The sequence below is a fragment of the Centropristis striata genome, chromosome 6, assembly GCF_030273125.1.
Source record: "Centropristis striata isolate RG_2023a ecotype Rhode Island chromosome 6, C.striata_1.0, whole genome shotgun sequence".
Classification (NCBI taxonomy): Eukaryota; Metazoa; Chordata; class Actinopteri; order Perciformes; family Serranidae; genus Centropristis; species Centropristis striata.
The window spans coordinates 8308908-8329464 of record NC_081522.1 but is presented as its reverse complement, the minus strand read 5'-3'; the positions used below and the strand labels follow the sequence as shown (position 1 = coordinate 8329464).

Below are 20557 nucleotides of genomic sequence, written 5' to 3'. Positions count from 1 at the left end.
GTGAATTTAGTGAACATTTTTGTAGCCACTTGAGGAAGCCATGCATGTCCAGCTGTGTGTAAGATAGTTAAAACATTGCTGTCCAGGGTGATGTCTGCTCCATTTCCTAAAACATGTTTTTTTTCGATTTCCTCTCTATACATTTGGAGAGCTAAGTCTTTGTTGGACAACATCATCAGAGAGTTGGACTGGAAAACACTGTCGGGCATTCAATATGTCCGAGGTTGTCATCGGATCAAGCTCATTTTGAAAAATGCTTGTTATGACTGCTGCAAACCATATCCACCCACTCTGTGCCCAGTTAGAGGGACAGCGGGGAGGAAGTCTCTCAGTCAGTCAGGTCGTACTTCATCTCAGCAGGATATTGAGCTGCTGGACGATGGCTTTAAGGGAAACTATGCACACCTGAAACCTGCTGGTGACACAATGCAGAGGCAAAACAGTTTCTGAAAATATTGTTGGTAATACGTGAGACAGTCATCTAAGAAAGAATTTGCTTTTGATAATATGTTGTGAGTTGGATTATTTTTTTCATAACAACATGCAAAATTAGCCATGTTTCAGACCTTAGAATAGCTGCCTGTATAAATGGGTCTGGTGTTGTGCTTATTGACTGCTGTGAGCTAGTAAAAGCTCTGCAGGTGGGATTAAGAATGGCGACGTCACCTTCCTGTGCCAGAGCCAGAAAAAAAAGGGACAGAAAAATTCCCCAGAAAAACGGGCAAGCATGAATGGGACTGACGCAACTATTCAGGTTGTTGTAAGTCATCTTGCAGAAATGACTCTTAAAGCTTAAAGTTGGCAGGAAGCTGAGAAAAAGGTAAAAATAATGCCAGAATTTAAAGCTGTACACTAACTATATTTCTCAGGCAATGCACTGAAATGAGAATTGATTCATATTTTGATTGCAGTTCACAAGCTGTCATTGACATGATTGACAGCTGCATTTGAGGATACTCTGCTCTGTTAGGTTGTTTTTTCACATTCAAATACTAAATTCACTAACATGTATTAAAAGGCTGGACTGTCAAGCATGGCTCTATAAAGGCAAGCAGCACTGCAACACTAGAATGTTGATGGTGTCTTTCATCTTTTCACTTGTTACATTGTTTGTCATAATTGTTCAATAAACTTGTGTGTTTGTAATTGTTCCAGTGGCTCACGCTCTCTCACACACACACTCATTCCCTCTCTCTTGTCTTTCTCTCTATCGTGTGCTTGCTGTGCAACAGAAATATGCAATTACAACTATCCAGACTGGCAATAATTGTTTTGGGTTTGTTTGTGGTTAGGAAAAGGCCTGGGGCTGGAGTTCGAATTAGCTTGAACACATTCTCATTTACTTTGCATTCATTTGAACTTGAGTTTGGGAACAAGTGACAGCCCTAGTGTTCATCTTTAGTTGCACTCCAGTCAAAAATCAGAGTATACACCTGATAAATCAAAATTGTTACATTTTAAGCATGCAATGAATCCCATTAACGCCAACGCAAACCCATGCCTTAGTGTTGATAATTGACAAGGACGCTTTTCAATATGGCCAATAGTTTATTCCAATCCCTGCTTCCTATAATTTCTTACATTTCCCAGAACACCTTACATTGTCATGCATTCTGCTGTTGGTTTTATGTGGAGAGCCAAAAGTGCGTTCCGTCACTTCCTCAAAAGACAACATATGCATTATGGACTACTTAGTAAAGAAATGGCAACATCCTTCTCAATAATAGTTTCCTCTCTGTAACATTGTTGTAACCTCTGCTCTTCATTACTTGTACTACTGATGCTTTTGATTGACACATTTTGTGCTGTCATACTCTATTATCTCTTTAAGTCCACTCAAAGTTAATGTGGTTCTCTGCTGGACATTTTATGGCCACTTATGTGCAGGAATAAGATCACTATGTTTTCATTTTAAACATGAGTGCTGCTGATCAGTCTATACCTTTCCATTATGCCCAGTTCCTCTAACTGCAGGTTTCCACCAGCCACAAACCTACACATTCCTCCCTCCGAGCACAGCCACAAAAGCAGTTCACCTCCTCATTGACCAAAACTCATTGTGCAAGTTTAAAGAAGGGCCAGCCCCCCTCAAGAAACACCGCCAACTTTACCACTGAAATAGATTTCAATAAATTTTAATTTCCGCAGCCACTTTTCCCAGTCTCGAGAACATAATGAATTAGCTAACAAAAGCCTCGGAAGAAATTCCCTCCCATTTCTCTTTACTCAATGAATTACCTTCGACCACACAAGGAAAACAAAAGATGGCAAGTTTATTTTTCTGTGGTGGGGCCGTTTCAACAGAGTGATTATTCACTGACACCACCTTCAAAGGTTCCTCAATCAAAACCTTAAAGCACCGCTGATATAACTGAGCTTCAGTGGAAACATTCCAGAACTGTGCATTACATTGTCACATTATAATTAGTTAAGAACTGGAAGGGCATGTTTTGTATATTTTGTCACAGAAAAAAAGGACATCTGTTTCAGTGTAAAGCTGATTGGCATGCTGTTTATATGTATAATTTCAAGCTACTAATGTGTTTATTATAGTCATTTTCTGAGACAGTGGTACACAAAGCAGCATATTGTTCATTATACGATCACCGATACGATTGGATTATTGCAGCAGCAAACACAGCACCTGGTTCCACACCAAAATCTAGATTATTTTTTCAGGGATTAAGTTTAATGCAGCCTGATTATGAGCAAACACAAAGAAAAAATAAACTACAGAGGGAGGAAAAAAGCTAATTAAATTTTATACATACTGCACTTTTACCCAAGTTTATAAAGTGCTTTACAATGATAAAAAGGCATTTGAATAACTATTTAAATCAAAGACGAGCAAGAAGAGGGGGAAAGAAGCATTAATAAAATGTATTTCAGAATAAGCAGGTATTGAGATGAGATTTAAGATACTCCCTCAAAGGGATAGTATTATATAACTATGGAGCCAGCACTCCAAAATAAATAAATAAATAAATCAGAAACACAAACATAAAGTATGACTGAAACTAATTCAAAAATGTACAAAAAAGTGCCGTAGAAAATAAGTATAACCTGTAAATAAAATGTACACATACACATTAAATAATAATGATATGGGAATATGAAAAAGCAGATGTGTGAACATATGTTTGTTGCATTGCTCTGGCAGAGACAGGCTTATTGCAGAAAATGTGTGTTTGTTTGTGTGTGCTTGTATAACTGTAGGGGTATATGTATATATGAGTGTGTGCGTGTGTGTGTAAGTGGCCTGTGTGTGGCCAGACTTGCTGGGCTGATCTTGGCCCCTGGCTGTTGCTGGCGTTCAGCATGTCTGTAAAGAAACAGCTGGAGGCAAAGCCAACACCAGTCCCGTTCAGGAGCTCGGCCCTGCCAGCAGCGACAGATTCCAGAACTTTCCATGGTCCCGCGTCGCAATGCCAACAGGTTTTGGCACGGCACAGCTGTCCTGATCTGCACACCTGGCCCACCAAGAGTCCAGAATCACCTCTCCTGTCACTGTGTGATGAACAGGTCATTTACAACCCAAGTGTTTGTGTGTTTTTAAGAGTTATGGGCCCAGGTAAAGAAAACACCGTGGCAGTGGACCTCCTGTGTGTTGCCCTAATCAAACAGAGCTGAGCACCTTAGCACTGTAGAATAGCCGGGCTTGAATTTGTTCAGACTTGTACTGTGGAAAACCCACACAGAAGGATATTCAAAAAGAAACTGCATTATGGAAATGGAGCTCAATAAAGATTTGTTTTGTTTGTCTTTGATAGTGCAACTGAGTTTTGTGGTTTTGGTGTACAATTTTAGGCAGCTGAAGGGAATCATTTGAAATTCAGTCCTGACAAATTATTTGATGTTTGTCGTCTATAATGCTTTCCAAAGTGACAAAATGCCCAGATTTCTCTGGACAGAGAGGTAACTCACTGGAAAAAGTTAACAAAGTGTTTATTTTGCTGTAATATTTGATTTCTTAATTCTTGTAGGTGGAGAAACACATGTACCCCTCAGTGTAAAGGAACTAAATGCTTCTCCTAAATGCAGCCAGGAAAATATTTAGGATGTCTACAATGCATAATATTACATTAGTTTGGCTGATAGGTTTGTCCAAAGCGTCTTACATTTTTTAGCGTCTTGGCCCAATAACACTTTGACGTTGATGTAGAAGAGGGGACCAAAACACTATGGTTATTGAAATTTTACTACCTGAACAGCACCCACCTTGTGGACGGTACAAAATATGGACATAATCACTGTCACGTCACCCTTAGGTTTGTTAAGAGCTAGAATGAAGCTCAATGTGGGTGGCTCCAGCCCTTAAAGAGGCTGACTCCTCCTGACTCCCGTCTAATCCAAAAATAGATAACGAGGTGGAGCCTGGGTGAGCTGAATGAAGCCTGGTTGCTGAAACACTCCGCCTGTGACAGCACCTGCCTTTAATTTGAAGCAGCAAAACCCTTAATTATGCACATCTTTAAGCCTTAAAGTTGACTGTACGGTTTTCATATTAGGGGAAATTACCTATTAAGACCAATAACCTTTTTGTATGCTTTTGGAGCCAGCCTCAAGTGGCCATTTGAGGAACTGCGGTTCCAGAGGTTGCCGCTTTACCCATCCCGATGGTGGCCGTCCATGATAGAACTGGGACTGATCTACTCCATGACATTTTCATGTGATGTGGTTTGCCACACAGCTGCTTGCTGATATAAGACAAGGTCTTTAATGGTAAAAAACAGAAAAGTGATTTGTACTACTGAGGACAAAACAGTGGATTATTTTTTTTTTTTAAATACAAGAAAAACTTGATATTAAGCAGGAAGAGCCAAAAACTCTGATTTTCCACAGCAGTAAGCGCTGTGCCAAATGAAATCATCAAAAATAACAAAAACAAATAAACGTACTACTTTATCTTTAAATAAGGGGCTGTATATACACCACCCTTTTGTTATGCAACAACGATTATGTCAACATTAAAATGTGATATTAAGAAGCCAAATAATTTTATGCCTGAAATGGCAAAGTCCTTATCCTGTCTGTTTGAAAAATAAAAACAAAATAAGTAGTAGTAAGAGTACAAGTACTGCATCTATTGATGTTATTCTGTTGTGTACAGTACATGAAAACTTGGTCTGTAACAATCATATCAGGACCACTAATTTATGATGATAAACTCCCTGGCTGGAGGACTGAAGGACAGTAGGTTTTGAAGGATGTTTTGTCCCCCGCTTGCTACAGCAGCTTGTACTGCTGAAACATTGTGTGGTATGTTGACTGAATATGAACCATGAAACACAATTTTAAACACAGCCAGATTCATGACAGCCAACATGTGTGGCCCACACACGTGATATATCAAATATCTTTAATCTAATACCAGCTGGAAAGTGATAATTGAATCATTACATTGCAGTGGAGACCTTTTGAGCAGTATGATAAAAGTCACAAGCTTGAGTTATGTAAAAAAAAAAAAAAAAGACAGTATTATGTTCAGTAACTTGTCTATTTCTTCGGCCAAGTGATTCTTTGACAGCAACTGTGTTGAAAACCCTGTCGATGTGTTCTCGAGTCAGTTGTGACTAGCCACTCTAATTCAATTACGGAAAAACCATTTCAAAAACCTGATATTTAAGGAGGAAAAATAAGGTTATGCACATCATGAAAATGCACATTTCACCTGGTGTATCTTGGCTCGACACTTCTAAAAAGAAGCCAAACGTTATTGCCATTGGAGGAAAAGTTGTAATTTTTGAAGTGGTGTGTGTATGAGGGGGATTATTTCTTGCGCTGTCTCCCTGGATATAGTCGCCACCCGTGATATCTAACTCTAAGCTTACACATAAACACACTCTCGCACATTAGGGGTGGAGTACGGAGAGAAAACATGATTTGTGTATGGATGTCCGGCATGTGAACATTTTGATTGATGGGCAGCTAAAGAACACAGGCCGATCCTTATTAGTGGCAGGAGGCTGCCAGCTCTGAGGGATGCGTGGGCATGTCCTCCTTGGTAAGTGATCAGGTGTTTGACTCTGTCTGGTAGGAAGGAAGTCCTTATTAATGTTGAGGAGAAGGCCGAGGCTCAGCAACCTCAGGCATTCCCGCCCACACACATACACATACATACACACACACACACACACACTCACACGCGCACACACGCTCCAAACATCACAGCACTGCCCTCGCTGTGGTTCATTACCGTAGAGGAGAGCTGGTGTGCTCTTACACGAAAAGTCCTGATTGGGAACAGATATCTACAGCTGTGGAGGTGTTAAAATAAATCCATCAACATCTTTTACTGTTTTAACCCTTGTACTTTTTCTTTCTTTCCTGGCCTTTGTTTTATAAAAAAAAACCCTCTACAACAGTGACATATTATCACCTCAGTTGGGTCGATTTCCGGTTTTGCCAGTCCAGTCTGGTGTACAAGCTTTTATGGCAACCAGCTGAACTAGCATTTGTCATTACGACACATGGTACAAAGTAGCCTACATCAACAACCCTTTACCAATGTCGTCACATCGCTAAATCCAACTTGTATTGCGTATATTGACATAATATTATGTTTGTTTCTAACCGGACTAATGGAATGACGAGTGTCTGAAAGACCTTGCACAATTTACTACTTCTTGGGGTGACGAGAGAAGACATGGCAGAGTTAGCGTCAAAGAAAACTAAAACTGTACCAATATGGCAACACTTTGGATTTGAAAAAAATGAAAAAGGTGAACTGAAGAAAAACTTAGATGAGGCAACATATAAACACAACAGAAAAAAGTTAAGTTAAATAGGGTTTGGTAAAGTTATGATGTACATGTAAGCAAATAGTTGCGCACCTCTAACTCACTTAAACAAGACAAATTAGTTAGCTTTAGAGGTGTTGGCAGGTGGATTTTATTACCTTCGGAGTGAGCAAGGCTAGCTCCCCTTTCTAGTCTTTCAGCAAAGCTAAGCTGGTTTGCCTCACATTCCCTACAAAGATATGAGAGTAGTGGTATCAATGTCATCTAACTCTCAGCGAGAAAGAAAAAGAGCGTGTTTCCCAATTTGTCAAAGTATTATTTTAAGGGAAATATTTACCTTTCAGCTCATTTTTTCCCTGGAAATAGAAGTCTGCTTGGCTGGAAATGAGGTCAACAAGAGCGATGGTAGAAGTGAACCAGAACAGGAAAGTTGCATGCTGTAAAAACCAAACTATGAGCTAAAAGATGCTGAAACACTCCAAACTGAAAAATCTACTAATCATGCAATTGGTGATTAGTGCAGTTTTAAACTATTCAGTATAGACTTAATTTTTGGGCAAGTATAGGAATCCCCCCTGACCTTTCATCGTCGTGGACCTGAGTACCAGAGACCTGTGAAATGAACATATCACACCTACACAGCCACTTCACTCCCACCATTAACACTGAAGTTTAAAGGTCTACAACAGCTCCTTTCCCCCTGTAAACCATCTGCACCACAAAGCTCAACTCTCCCTGGGGACAGTGTAATATAAACATATTCAGCATGCCTCAGTATTTCCAAAGCCACCCACACAAGCCATACCCCATCGGAGAGAAAGGGGATCTAGGTCTGAATCAGTGCCACCTTATTTACAACTCTTACAAAACAAACTTTTAAAAGCTAATTCCCTTTTGCTCATGCAGTGGAGAGGCAATGAAAGCCCGGCCTTATGTTACAGGGTTGTGAGACCGTGGGCAGCACAAAACCAACAGTTGTGAGCCCTGCCTTCCTTCCTTTGCTTTACAAGGGGATGCAGATTGGAGAAATATGTTGGCTGTTGTGAGCAAATCCGCTTCATGGATTTAGACTGTTGGAAAACCACAGTCGGACAGAAAACAAGCCGCCTGGCCGGAGCCCATGTTTGAATTACACTCAATGTTGATTTATCTGCTGCCCAGAGTATGTAATCGAATGTCTAATGGACTCACTGTTCATTAGTGAATTAACACTTTTGAACATTTACATCATCAAGGCAGAGCATGTGTTTTCAATTTATGAAAGAAAAAGTTATTTTAGAGTTTTTGTTCAGAGGGTGGGGATATTTTTCTCTGAGTGAGCCCATTCTGAAAAATATAGAATTACAGAACCAGTTTCATCAACTAAAGGTCAAAGCGAGATCAGAACACCTCTAAAAATGGTGCCTTGTAAATTTAATGGCAAACATTATTGACAACTTTAAAGGACCATTTCATAATTTTGATACTGTGGCCAATGTTGAAATACTATTTTCTCAACCTTATTACAAGCTCTATGGACAGATGTGACGTTGGACCTATATGTTGTGTGCATTTATTGTACACAGTCCTGACCCTGCCTTATAGGGGCTCATTTATAGAGGTACAATTTTACAAATATATACACAGCTATAAGTTATAATTATATGGAAAAGTAAACCATATATGTCACTTTACTGTCAGACAGATGAGACTCAAGTTAAGGAAATTGTATTTTTATTTTTCCTGTCTTGTTTTAAGCATCAGGCTGAATTTTGATTAGTTGTGGTATTCCATGTTGTTGTTTAGTGTCTGTTCTTCAGTTATAGCTTTTTACAACCATCAGAAAGAAATGCTTGTTTACAGTGTCTGCTGATTTCTAGTGTAGATCTGAAGAGACATAGATACTCCTTAAACAGTGCCCTCTTGTATTTGGTTGCTTTTATAGTGCCTCTCTAATTTATTATGTCTCACAGAGAAAAAAAAAAGACACAGATGACCGAGCCCTTGGAATTTTAAAAGTCTGTCTGTCTGTGTTTGGTGAAGATGTGGCCTTCTGTAAAACAGCATGATGTCACTGTTCACCACATTTGACTATTTTAGCCTAATAAACCGACTGGAATGCATTTACAATAAAATAACAAATCCCATGTTTGAATATTGCAGATTTAACAGTTCCTTTTACAAAGAGACTTCTGCTAAACCAGACCACACACTAACCCATGCCAATTAATAATAACTTATCAAACATGACATATCCCTTCTCTATTTAGCACCAGAAAGTCTGACAATGAAATGGCTCCTTCTGAAATTTGCTTTGCTACAGCCATAAAACTTAATTTGTGCTGTATTCCTTGTTGTATATTCCATTTGCTGCTGCAGTGACCCAGTGAGTGACTCCTCAACTGGCCCAGTTTCATTGTATTATTTCTTGTCTTATCTTTCGGGTTCACATGTACGACGGTTTATCAAACTTTTGTGGCACATAAATTATTTAACTCATGTTGTACTCAATACCACCACTCAAATGCTAATTAAAAGTATATATTTCACTCATTTCAGTGTCTTTTTAAAGCTATTCTTACTTCATAATTTGTTCTGAGTTTGAGACTTCCTATTCTCTGGTTGGCCTTGATATCCTTTCATGGTCACACAGCTTTAAAAAGCGCACAGTGTTCTCCAGTTCTCTTGGAGAAGCAGAAAATTGAGAGGTAAAAACTGAGGCCGGGGAACGCCATGCCAGTCACTGTGCCCTGGTGAGCACAAGGCGGGTGGCCTCGCTCGACGCAGGATAAAGCTGTCCAGAGGCTGCCTTCAGCATCCGTGTCTGTCTGCCAAGCGCTGCTAGCATGTCCCAGGGTAGGCTGGGAGGACAAGACCGCTCAACAAGGCCTCTGCATTGAGTGCAGTCCATTTAAAATAACCTATGGATAAATAAATACAGGACCTAAGTTCACTGTACAGTAATTGGTCAGGAAACCAACAGAGACAAGCTCATTTACAGTAAATGGATCAGCTTTGAGTCAGTGAAGTGCACTTGGCTCACACTGTGCATTATAACGATTTGGAAATTTCAAGTGAAGCATTTTTTTTCAGTGTCTAAATATTCACTGAAATGTCCCATAGGTGTACTTTTTTTCACTGGGAAAACAAAACTGTATCTGTGTGTCAGAGCACACAGTAAGTAAATATAGAATGATGTTAAATATAGAAACATTACAGCGAGTGCTTATAGATGATGTAAGAGCAAATTAACACATGCAAGGAAAACAAGGGACTTCTGATAATATTACTTCAGTTTCTGCATGTAAACTTATTTTTTTCTTTTCAAGGACATGCAGAAACATGTATACACAGTCTCTCTCTCTCTCTCTCTCTCTCTCTCTCTCTCTCTCTCTCTTATACACACACACACACACACACACACACACACACACACACACACACACACAGTGGTTAGTCTGGCCAACCTTGTTGACCCACTGGCTTAGCTGTGGTTGCACGCTGGACGCAAAGCACTCATTAACGATTTGAGCCTGCTCTTCACTTATGCAAACAAACAGACTCAGCCCGTCATTACCGTAACACCATGTGTGTGTGGTCTTCTCAATCAGACCTCTATTGATTCTTCAATTTTCGCTAGGGCTGAGGCAACGCGAAACGGCACGATTTGTCAAGCGTGTAAAAGACGTGGGGCACGCAGACTTGTGGCATGTTTCAAAGCGGTTCACACACTGGCGGACACATTTTTCATCAGCCTCAAATACTGCACAGTAGTCGTTGCAGCGGGCAGGAGTCTGTTCCACAGGCAATGCCACGGCACCACCACAAGCCACAAAACATAAAACACCACAGTAGGTTTTATGTTGCGTGTAAAATGCCATCGTAACCGAGAGCGCTTACCCCTCTCCACCAACTCCACTTTCTCCCCTCAGACAGAGCTATCTTTACATGGACGAGCAGTGCAGAGTCTGACTGTGAGCTCTGCTGTGTGTGTTGCTTGGCCACTACGCAGAAGTTTATGGTAATGTTTTGGGTGATAGGTCAGGGGCAGGAGGGTGGCGGCCATTGGTGGTGGCTGTGTGGTGACTGTGTGGGGTTTCAGGACGTGTCCAGCTGGACTGGGGTCTGCCTCTGAGGTCAGGAGAGTGAGAGGGGGGCATCAGACATGGGGCAGCTTGTGGTTTAGGTTTTTTGGGGGGGGGGGTATGGAGCACCCCCCTGCCACCCGCCCTCCTTCCCCAGAGCCTAGAGCACAGGGCCACTGCAGAGAGGCCGGCCACAGTCAGACACCCCAGCACCAACATCTGCCAAGAGAGAAATGCTAATGTGGTGGGCACCTCGTAAGGCCAGGTCAAAGACTCTGGACTTGTTTTTCTGCTTTTTGAATCACTCTGAACTACATCTTTGGCATCATCAAATGCACAGTTTAATCACAAGATGAACAACATTTATAGTTTTCACAAGAAACAAGCTCTAACATTGAATAGATGAGTGCAAAAACACTCCAGTTCAGATGAGAGTAGGGCTGTGCCAGGCAGGAATCATTTCATCTTAAAAATACATTTTGCAGGCAAAATGTCCAGTGGCAGATATTTCCTGTCTGAAAAATAATGATTTAATGTACCTGTGCTCTAGACTGAGTCTGCACAACATGCTTTTGTCCTAGTAGGACCTCCCCGACTCACTGTCTCCAGGAGCTTGACATTTATGGTTAACATTAAAAAAAAATCTAGTTGTAAATAAGAAATCAGCCCCAAAGCGCTACCTGAGGAGGATTATCATATATCAAGCAGCAGAAACAGAAACAGACAAATCTTGCAGCTACTTTCAGATCAAGTAAATGCGTGACGGAGGAGGGCATGTTTGGGTAACCCTGAGAAGGAATTAGGTAATGTTCAGGATGTATGCCTCTTAAAGTGTGAAGCAGTGACCCTTCTCTGACATCCTGACTAAACTGTCCATTGTGCTTTGTGGCCCAAAACCTTAGAGACTGCTTTTGCTTTTTGCTGGAAACATCGACTCAAAACCCGTAAATTTAAATTCAATACATGCAATACAGTGGATGCAAACATGTCAAATATTGTACTAAACATTACTGTTTTAACGTTGAGAAATACACTTATAGCTAAGAGCTTTCTACAGGGATCTAGTTTATTTTGGGATTCTTCAAAAACATTATAGAGCTGAAACAATTAGTTGATTAATTGAATAGTTTATTGACTTTCTCAACAGATTGCGGTGGTCTGAAAATATGAAAATACTTGAAAATAACCTTTACAGCATCAGCGCATACAAAGGCCTGGCTTAGCTGTCACATAAACATAAAATAACGATTTCATAGAAAACTTTAATAGTTGATTTACATTGTCAGACTTTTCCATACAACCAAAAAAAACTACTTAAACAAAGTCACATGAAGTTCACAACATTTTAACTTTGTTGTGTCCTAAAGTAAAACTGATGAAGAGCTCTTTTCTTTGACTGCCGATTTCATGTCACTTTAGAGCTTCCAGATTTAATGTGACACATTTTAAGTACCAATAAACCACAGGACCGCAAAGAAAACAGAGTGCATCAATTTTAAATTTCATCTCCTGAGCTTTTATTAATAAAACTCTGCCTTGGTAGCAGAGCTGTTGAAAATATCTGAACCAGAATAAGGTAAAGAGGAATAAAGAGCATTCCTGGGATGACAGTTATGATTGGTAGGTGTGAATGATTAGAAGAAAACTCTTCCAACTTCCCACAATACGACATTATAAATAAAGCATGCCTCACATGAACTGCCTTAAACGGTCCGTGCAGTAACTCACCGTTAAAAAACCATTATGAGGGGAAAGTAACTCTGCAAAAGTCATTTTTCAAGTGAGGTTTTCCAGGATAACAAACCTGAAGTTCTCATGAGAACAAATGGCCAAGCGATCAAAGCCCTGCCTGCTTCATAAAGGGACCATTATCAAATACATTGTAAAACCTCTGATTCTGTTCCCTGCAGCTAAATATATGGTTATAGATGACATGTGAGGTGTTATAAAAGTTTGTTGAATGTCCTATTTAACAGAAACTGCACTGAAGTATTATAATAATAAACCAGTAGCGTCCCACTGCAGAGCTCCAAGCCCCGGCCCACCTCCAGTGCTGGGACCCATATTGGGACCTTGGTGGAAAATCACATGTTATCAAGTGTGTTAAAGTGGAAAATCATGTGTGTTTATCACGCTTCCTTCTGACTAAATAGCATTGACATACCACAATATTATAATGCAGAGTAAAGTAGCCTCGTAGCCTACCCGTATATTTAATACACTGTGTCACGTCAAGGGCACTCTATTAATAGACCTATTATAAGTTGACTGATCATATTAAGTTACACGTTTAGGTTATATATTTTTTTGTTTGTTGTCTGCTTTTGTCGTGGTTATTGTTAATAAATAGGTGAATTGTAGGTTTCGATGCCACTGTATTATATGTTTGGATGCTACTGTATTTTAAGCTACAGACACAATCACCAAGCCAAAACGTCCGCCAGCTTTAATGCCAAGGTAAACAATAAAACTTTAATATTTCAATATAACTGTAACTTATAAGTTAGGTAACATAATGTTAAGAGGCAAATAACTTACTAACTTTAGGAGTTTGCTAATGTAAGCGAGCTATGCTTATGTTGTTAGCTGAAATGATTAAATTAATATTTTTCGGCTAGTTAGCGAATTGAACATATTTTGTGTTGCTATACTAATGCTAGCTATATTACATGATGAAGGCTTACAAATTCCAGCTTAAGATACAAACAAATACAACAATGTTTCACAACTTAACAACAGAAATGGAAAAAGCTTAATGTAATAATTTCCGCTGACGTTTTAAATATACATTGGATGTTTTGTAATGTATTTCTTCACTTTTCACTTGGCTGTAATGTTCAAATTCCCCTAAAAGCTGGGATAGTGAGCTTAAGGGGAGTGGTGCTGTAAAATAGTAATAAAATAATAGAGAATGCTGACAGCACCAGAGTGTGACTTGTGCGGGAATTAACACTGACTAACGTACATGCCAAGTCCTGTACATGGTGACTCTGAATGTAACTCCACAACAAACGCAGGAACTGTTGCAGTAACTAAAGCCAGGAGTTATGACATAATAGGGCGGGCCAATAAGAGGGAATGTGTATAACACATCCAAAAATAGATGCTGAACTCTGAATTAATACATGAAATGAGGGTGTTTCTCTGGATGCAGAGTGTGTGAGCTGGATGCTTAGAACAGGAGGGCGGGTGGGTGTGTATACAGTATGTTCTGTATATGCGTGAATGTGAAGTAGGTGCAGTGTGAAAAGGATGAAAAACGGACAGGAATACTGCTCTGTGTTGAGAGTGCAATTTAGCATGAATCAAAAGCAGCTTTCCTGGCTCCCGTTCCCTACGCTGCTGTCTGCCAGGAAATGGGATTTTTTCATATTTTTTTGCAGGTAAAGTCCTTGCAGAATGGAATCAAATGAGGTATTTTTTCCCTACCAAATGTTAAAGTGTTGGAAGTTTGAGGCAGACTCACTGGAAACCGAAGAAAGCTGAGTTTTGGAGACAGCAGGGGGGGTCTGCCATATATTTGTCCCAGCCCCAAACCCCTTCTGGACCCCTTGCTGAATTGAATCATGACTGCCTGTAAAATACTGAGCCCTCTATTAAGTAATTTACCACCAACTGGTCTCCAGTCTAGCCTGGAGTGATTCTACTAATCATCACTGCTCACAGAAATAATTTATGGGTTTTATTCATGAAGAGAAATGCAAGTTATTCCATCCAGTAAAACAGTGAAAGTAGGTGCAGTAACCACATAAATGACTCAGGATTTTGAATGGACTGTATTCATCTTAGTCACCTCACAAACAATTTTAACTATGAATAGTTAAAAAAAGGGCAAAGACGCAGTGTATTCATATGGTATCTATGTTACATTGGAAAGAGAGTTAATGTAGCAATACATCACGTTTTATATTACAAGAATCAAAATGCTGGCAAGCTCAATTTTCAGTTTAGATGGATTAAAATGAACTGGTTCACATTCACAGTTTAGAATTCTGAACTTCAGTCAACAGTCCAGTTTTAATAACTCCTCCAAGCATTTTTATAATTCAGCTGCATACCAAATCTTGGGTATATTTCCCAAGATTGGTTGGATGCTTCAACTGGATGCATCATTTCAAATGTGTTGTCGATGTGACTGGCAATCTAGTTTTTTCAGACAAGACTGGCACAATTTGCATAAAAATAAAAATGTTATTTGTTCATGAAACACTGTCAAATGAAACACACTGAAAATAGCTTCAATCCAACATTGGCATGCCGGGTGCCGTAAATCCTCAGCTGCTATAATACACAGTGCATGAGTGTCCTTCACATTCATATTTATTAGCCGCAAACAAATAGGTTCAGGTCTCATTTCACTCAAGAAAAAAAAAGACACAACACTGAACGCAGGACTGCCTGTGAAGCTACTCGGTATAAACCGAGTATTAGACATTTTGACCTGATGATGGTATGATGGTGATGGAGTGTGAAGGGATCACCAAAGTTATTAAAAATCACCCAGTAGAGGGTGTGGATGTATGTACCAATGGTATGGTAATCCAAGTAACAGTTGTTGAGACATTTTTCACAAATGTCAGAGGGTCACCAAGGTATTTTAGTTTTGGAAAAAGGAATATCTTTACAGAACTGCTGGAGCTATAAGAAAAGTTGGAGGATCGTAAAAGTTATATAGATTAATACTTCTGGGGTCCACAAATGTGTGCACCAAATTTCAAGGCAATTCATCAAATATTTGTCAAGAAATTGCACAAAAAGTCAAATATGTCAAGCCACTGGTGGCACTGTAAAAAGCCATGGGGTCACCAAATTCAGTCCAGTTGACATTCCAGGGATCATGAGTGTTCATACGCAATTTTATTGTAGGTTATCAAATAGATTTTGAGATATTTCAAAGACACTGATATCCCTAGAGTCATGCCGCTAACATGGCTAACACAAAAAGGAGTTGAATATAATAAGGAGGACATTGGTAGTTTGTACAGAGGCAGGATGTCCTTACAAATGTACTGACTGTATCAGTACAGGCTGTACTATTGTTCTTAAACTGATGGGTCATGACCCAGAAATGAATCACAGGAACATTTAACTGGTTTGATTACATTCTGCTGCCAGACATAAACTGATTTTAACCACAACTGAGGGACTCTCACAAACTCTGAGTTCACATACAGCCATGCAACTGTTTTTCTTTTATAGCTTTCATTTGAGTCCAATTACATTTTACGCTGAGATCCCTTCAAACAAACTTCAGACCAACATGTTTAAGATTATACCAAACATGGATGTTGTGGTAATAACCAACTGCAATATTCAAGATCATTAAGTTTCACAAGTGGGGCAACATGTAGAGTTTACAGTCTTAAATTCAAGGAAAATGTTTAAAATGTTAAAGGTTAATTAATTAATTTCGCATTATACAACACATTTTTTGTCATGGTAGTGTGGCTCTAATAATGGCAAATGTTGGTCTGTCTTGTGGTTCAGATTTGAATATTTAAACAACTATTGGATGGATTGCTGTGAAATGTTGTACAGACATTCATTGTCCCCTGAGGATGGATCCCAGTGGTCCTCTTTGATCTGACTTTCCCTCTGTTGCCACAGTGACCTTCAGGTTTAAAATGACTATTAAACAGACTGCCTTGAACTTTGGTACGGAAACAAGTTTCCCCCCAGGATGAACTGTAATAACTTTAGTGATCCCTTCACCTTTCATCTTGTGCCACCAACATGTTACACAATACTTGAAATAAACTTTGTACAACTGTAATACATTACAACACATTTAAAAAAAATGCCTTGCATACACTACTAGACCTGGACATGTAGTGCTGTCAATCAATGTGATACTAAAAATACATGCACTTTTAGCTACTGTGTCACCTCTTACATCAAATGATGTAAGACTGACCTTTATGCGTTTATTTATTATGATGTCAGTAAAAGTACAAATGTGTCTGGATGCTTCAGACTGGTTTCATCACCTAAACATACAGTGAGCCTGGGATTGTATACGGCTGCCTCAATGCAAAGATCTCCGCTTTCCTTATTAGCTGGATATGAGAGATACCTCAGAGCCCACTGAAACCATTCGGTGGTGAGCTGGTTTACTGAGGCAGAGTGGAGGTGAATTGAATGGTCTGCAGTGAGAGGCTGTGGGTTGGGTTTCTCTGAGGTTATGGCCATTCTCCCCTGGGAAAGTGGTTAGGCCTGGCTGTTTACTTTGGAGTAACCCTGCCCCTCCCCTTATACACTCTGCTTGGTAACCCATGATTACCTCCATTGGTGCACACCTGTCATTTCTGACCTCTTTATAATGAAAAAAAATGAGATGACCTTATTTAGAAAGTGTGGTTAAAATTATTTGAAATTGATTAAAAGTCTTTTCTAAGCTTGTGTTAAGGATAATCTTAGTTGTGTTGCATGGGCGCCACCTTCTTGTCACAGCAGGTGTGTGTGAAGGGCTGGGGGGAGGGAGAGAGGGGAGGGTGGGGAGGGTGTTAGGACTGGACTTAATGGGTAGGGGCTAAGGTAGTGCCTGCATCTTCACCCAAAGAGGAGTTTGACTTTCTCACTGTGCCTCTCTCAGACAGACTCACACAGTGCTGGACTGTAAAAACCCTCTCAGCTCTGCTCTCCGGCTGCGGCCACCAGAGAAGATGCTTCATCGTTACTCTTCATGAGATTACTGCAACACTGGGTGGAGTGGCAGCGCTGCAGCTGATGGGCTGCTGCTGCTGCTCTTTCCATCTTTATCTCTCTTTCAATTGGGACGCTGGAGAGAAATAAATAGCTCCACACACCCTGTTGGGAGGCAAATGAATGGAGCGGAGTGACGGGGGATTTCCCCAGGCTGCCTTCACACCAATGGACCTGGACACACGTTTTCAACTGGCAAAATTGTGTTTGGCAGAATAATTTTTCTTATTACATTGTAAATTAATTTTTGCCACAACGTCATCATTTAAGAGCGTGCAGACCAATCTTTTGTGGATTTTCACTCTAAAGACCATGTAAGTTTCTACTTTACTTTTATAAACTGTTTGTTGGCACAAGTAATGCTGCCTGGGAGATCTCACGTACTCAGGAACGGTGTCATTTTTCAGCTGCCTGCACTGCTACTGAAAATATATTAAATAGTGGAGAAACAGTTAAGTGTATGTTCAATAAAAAAGTTTTAACTAATTAACTGAAATGACTGATATGTTTCTTGTGTTCTTCAGATCTTAGGCTCAAGGATGTGCTCTATAGTCATGCTTCATCAGTGGAGTCTGGCTGTGTTCTTGCTGTGCTCCCCGGTGACTCTTGATGGGAGACCAGTTGATGCACTTAGTAGCAGAACGTGAGTTTATTTTATATTAATTGTGATGACTAAAAAAATTAATTCAATATTATGCACTATGGAAATTTAAAAATGAAAGGACAGTTAATAATAAAAAGTAGTGAAGTGGTGACTTCTGAAACATTCCTGTTTTTTTGTTTGGTTTCTTTGAAAAAAGAACTGTAGTTGATTAATCAGATTATATTAAGGTAGAGGAGGTTTGCTCTGTTTCAACTCTGGCTCGGAGTCTGGAGCTCAGATTAGTTATGGCTCTCACAAACTTGTTTATGCTGCCACCTACTGTACTGAGGTTTCCTGGTGCCTGACCTTAAATTTCAGCAGCCACCGCTACCAAAACAGCTCCACACAGAAACCTAACACTGTGGTGTACCATAATGAAATTACAACGAAAGAGAATTGTAGAGTGCTAAATTACAAACTATGACTTCTGGTTTAATTGTCCCTGGCAATTTAAGAGAAATCATTAAAAAAAAGAAGAAAAAAAGAGATTTCTGCCAGACTTAGATGAAAGTAAACCTGGTGCTGCTTCCCCTCTCATGCCAATGCACTTTAAGGATTTATTTATAAGCTTTATACAACCTTCTTAGTTGATCTGACGGTCTCTTTACTTTCATTTTTTAAGGAGGAGGTCAGTGAGCCACGCCCAGCTGATGCACGACAAAGGCCGCTCCTTGCAGGAGTTCAAGCGCCGCATGTGGCTGCAGGAGCTGCTGGAGGAGGTGCACACTGCCGATGAACGAGCGATGAGCAGAACCCAGAGCCAAACCTTTAGTGGGAATGTGCTGCATGAGAAGCCCCCGGGGGCCACCAAGAACCTCCCCGACAGGTTCAGGCTGGACAGAGAGGGCCCTAACCTGCCCCAGGAGACCAACAAGGCTCTGGCTTATAAGGACCAGCCACTAAAAGTGGCCACCAAAAGGAAAAAAAAGGTGAGGTTAGGCCGACGTAGAGAGAGCGACAAGAAGCGGAGGCGGGCACGGTCTGTAACAACAAGAGAGCCGTGAAGGACGCAGTGCCTTGGCTAAGAGACTCCCAATAGCCTTCATATGGTACTGCACTAAGACACTGACAGGTTCAACTAGACTGGAATCTGAGAGACTCTACCCATGGCTGACTCAGTCACTTCATATCACGGCCCAGGGGTTGTGCTTGTACGATAATATTTTGCTGTGTTTGTATTTTCGATCTCATACTTTCTGAAGTTTCGTGAACTGTCATCCTAACAACTTAGTTCCACATTTATTTGGAACATCTGTAGGGCTCTGTAACTTTGACTTCAAAACAAAGCCATATGTTGTCATCTCTAACCAGCTGTGTGCACGAGTAGATCACAGGAGGAACTATTTATTGCCTGAATATAATGTAACTTCACAAAATGGTCTACTTTTGTTTGGCTCTACATTTGTTGACTATCGTGAACTAACAGTTACATACAAAATGTTCACTGCAAACATCTGTTCGAACTGTTCTGCCGTAATTTATTTCACTTTGAAAGTGTGTATTTATTTTGTGAATGTATCACGGTGCTGCTGACTAAATTCCATAATGCACTTTAGTTATATCCTGTACATGTTCTTTTGTGGTTGAGTTTTATGTTGATGTTTCTTTTTGATGGTCCTGCTTTCCTTTCCCACCTTAGATCCCTCATGGACTTGTAACTTATTGGAGGCTTCATCAAATCCACTCTCACCAGTTCATATTATAGTTTATAGTTTAAAGAACAAGCCCGAGTCACGGGCGGTCGGACTCATTCAATGTTCTTCACTTGCACTGAGGGCATACTGTACATGTTTCCAGTTAATCAAACATTAAAAGTGTAGCCATTTAGAAATATTTTTGATTCACAGTGTCTTTGTTCACCTACTATATGTGGTTCAAATATGCATCTTAACATTTATGATAGGTAAATGAGTTGAGTTATTAATAAGTTGATTGACAGAAAATCCATTTGTTACTATTTGGATTATCGTTGATACTTTCCTGAACATTACCTTAATATGTTTGTATTATGTTTTGAGTTAGGGTTACAATGGCGCAGTAATGTAAGAAGTATTCAGTTCCATTACTTAAGTAAAAGTACTAACACCACACTGCAGAATTTCTCCACAACAAGTAAAAGTTCTGCATTGAAAACCTTCCTGAAGTAAAAGTAAAAAAGTAAAAAGTAGATGGCCCCACTCACTTTTATATATATTCCAAATATATTATTGGCTTATTATTAATGATGCATTTAGGTAAGCAACATTTTATTTTCGTCAAGGTAGGGCTGATTGGAACTACTTAATATACTGATATATGGTTTGATTCATTCAAATGTGTGATCATTTTAAAATGATCACAATGTTGAGTAAAAAGTACAATATCTGCATCTATAATGTACTTGAGTAGAAGTATAACGTTACATAAAT

General features: G+C 39.8%; 2 protein-coding genes across 2 annotated transcripts in view; one reads left to right on the top strand and one right to left on the bottom strand.

The window, feature by feature from the left end:
• ldhbb (lactate dehydrogenase Bb) overlaps window positions 1-20557 on the bottom strand; it is a 55851-nt gene that overhangs the window by 26206 nt on the left and 9088 nt on the right. The gene's annotated exons all lie outside the window — the stretch shown is intronic.
• On the top strand, window positions 18046-19153 carry LOC131972920 (parathyroid hormone-related protein-like). The gene is made up of 2 exons (XM_059334732.1): window positions 18046-18149; window positions 18772-19153. Exons 1-2 carry the CDS (start codon window positions 18046-18048, stop codon window positions 19151-19153), a joined length of 486 nt encoding a protein of 161 aa, XP_059190715.1.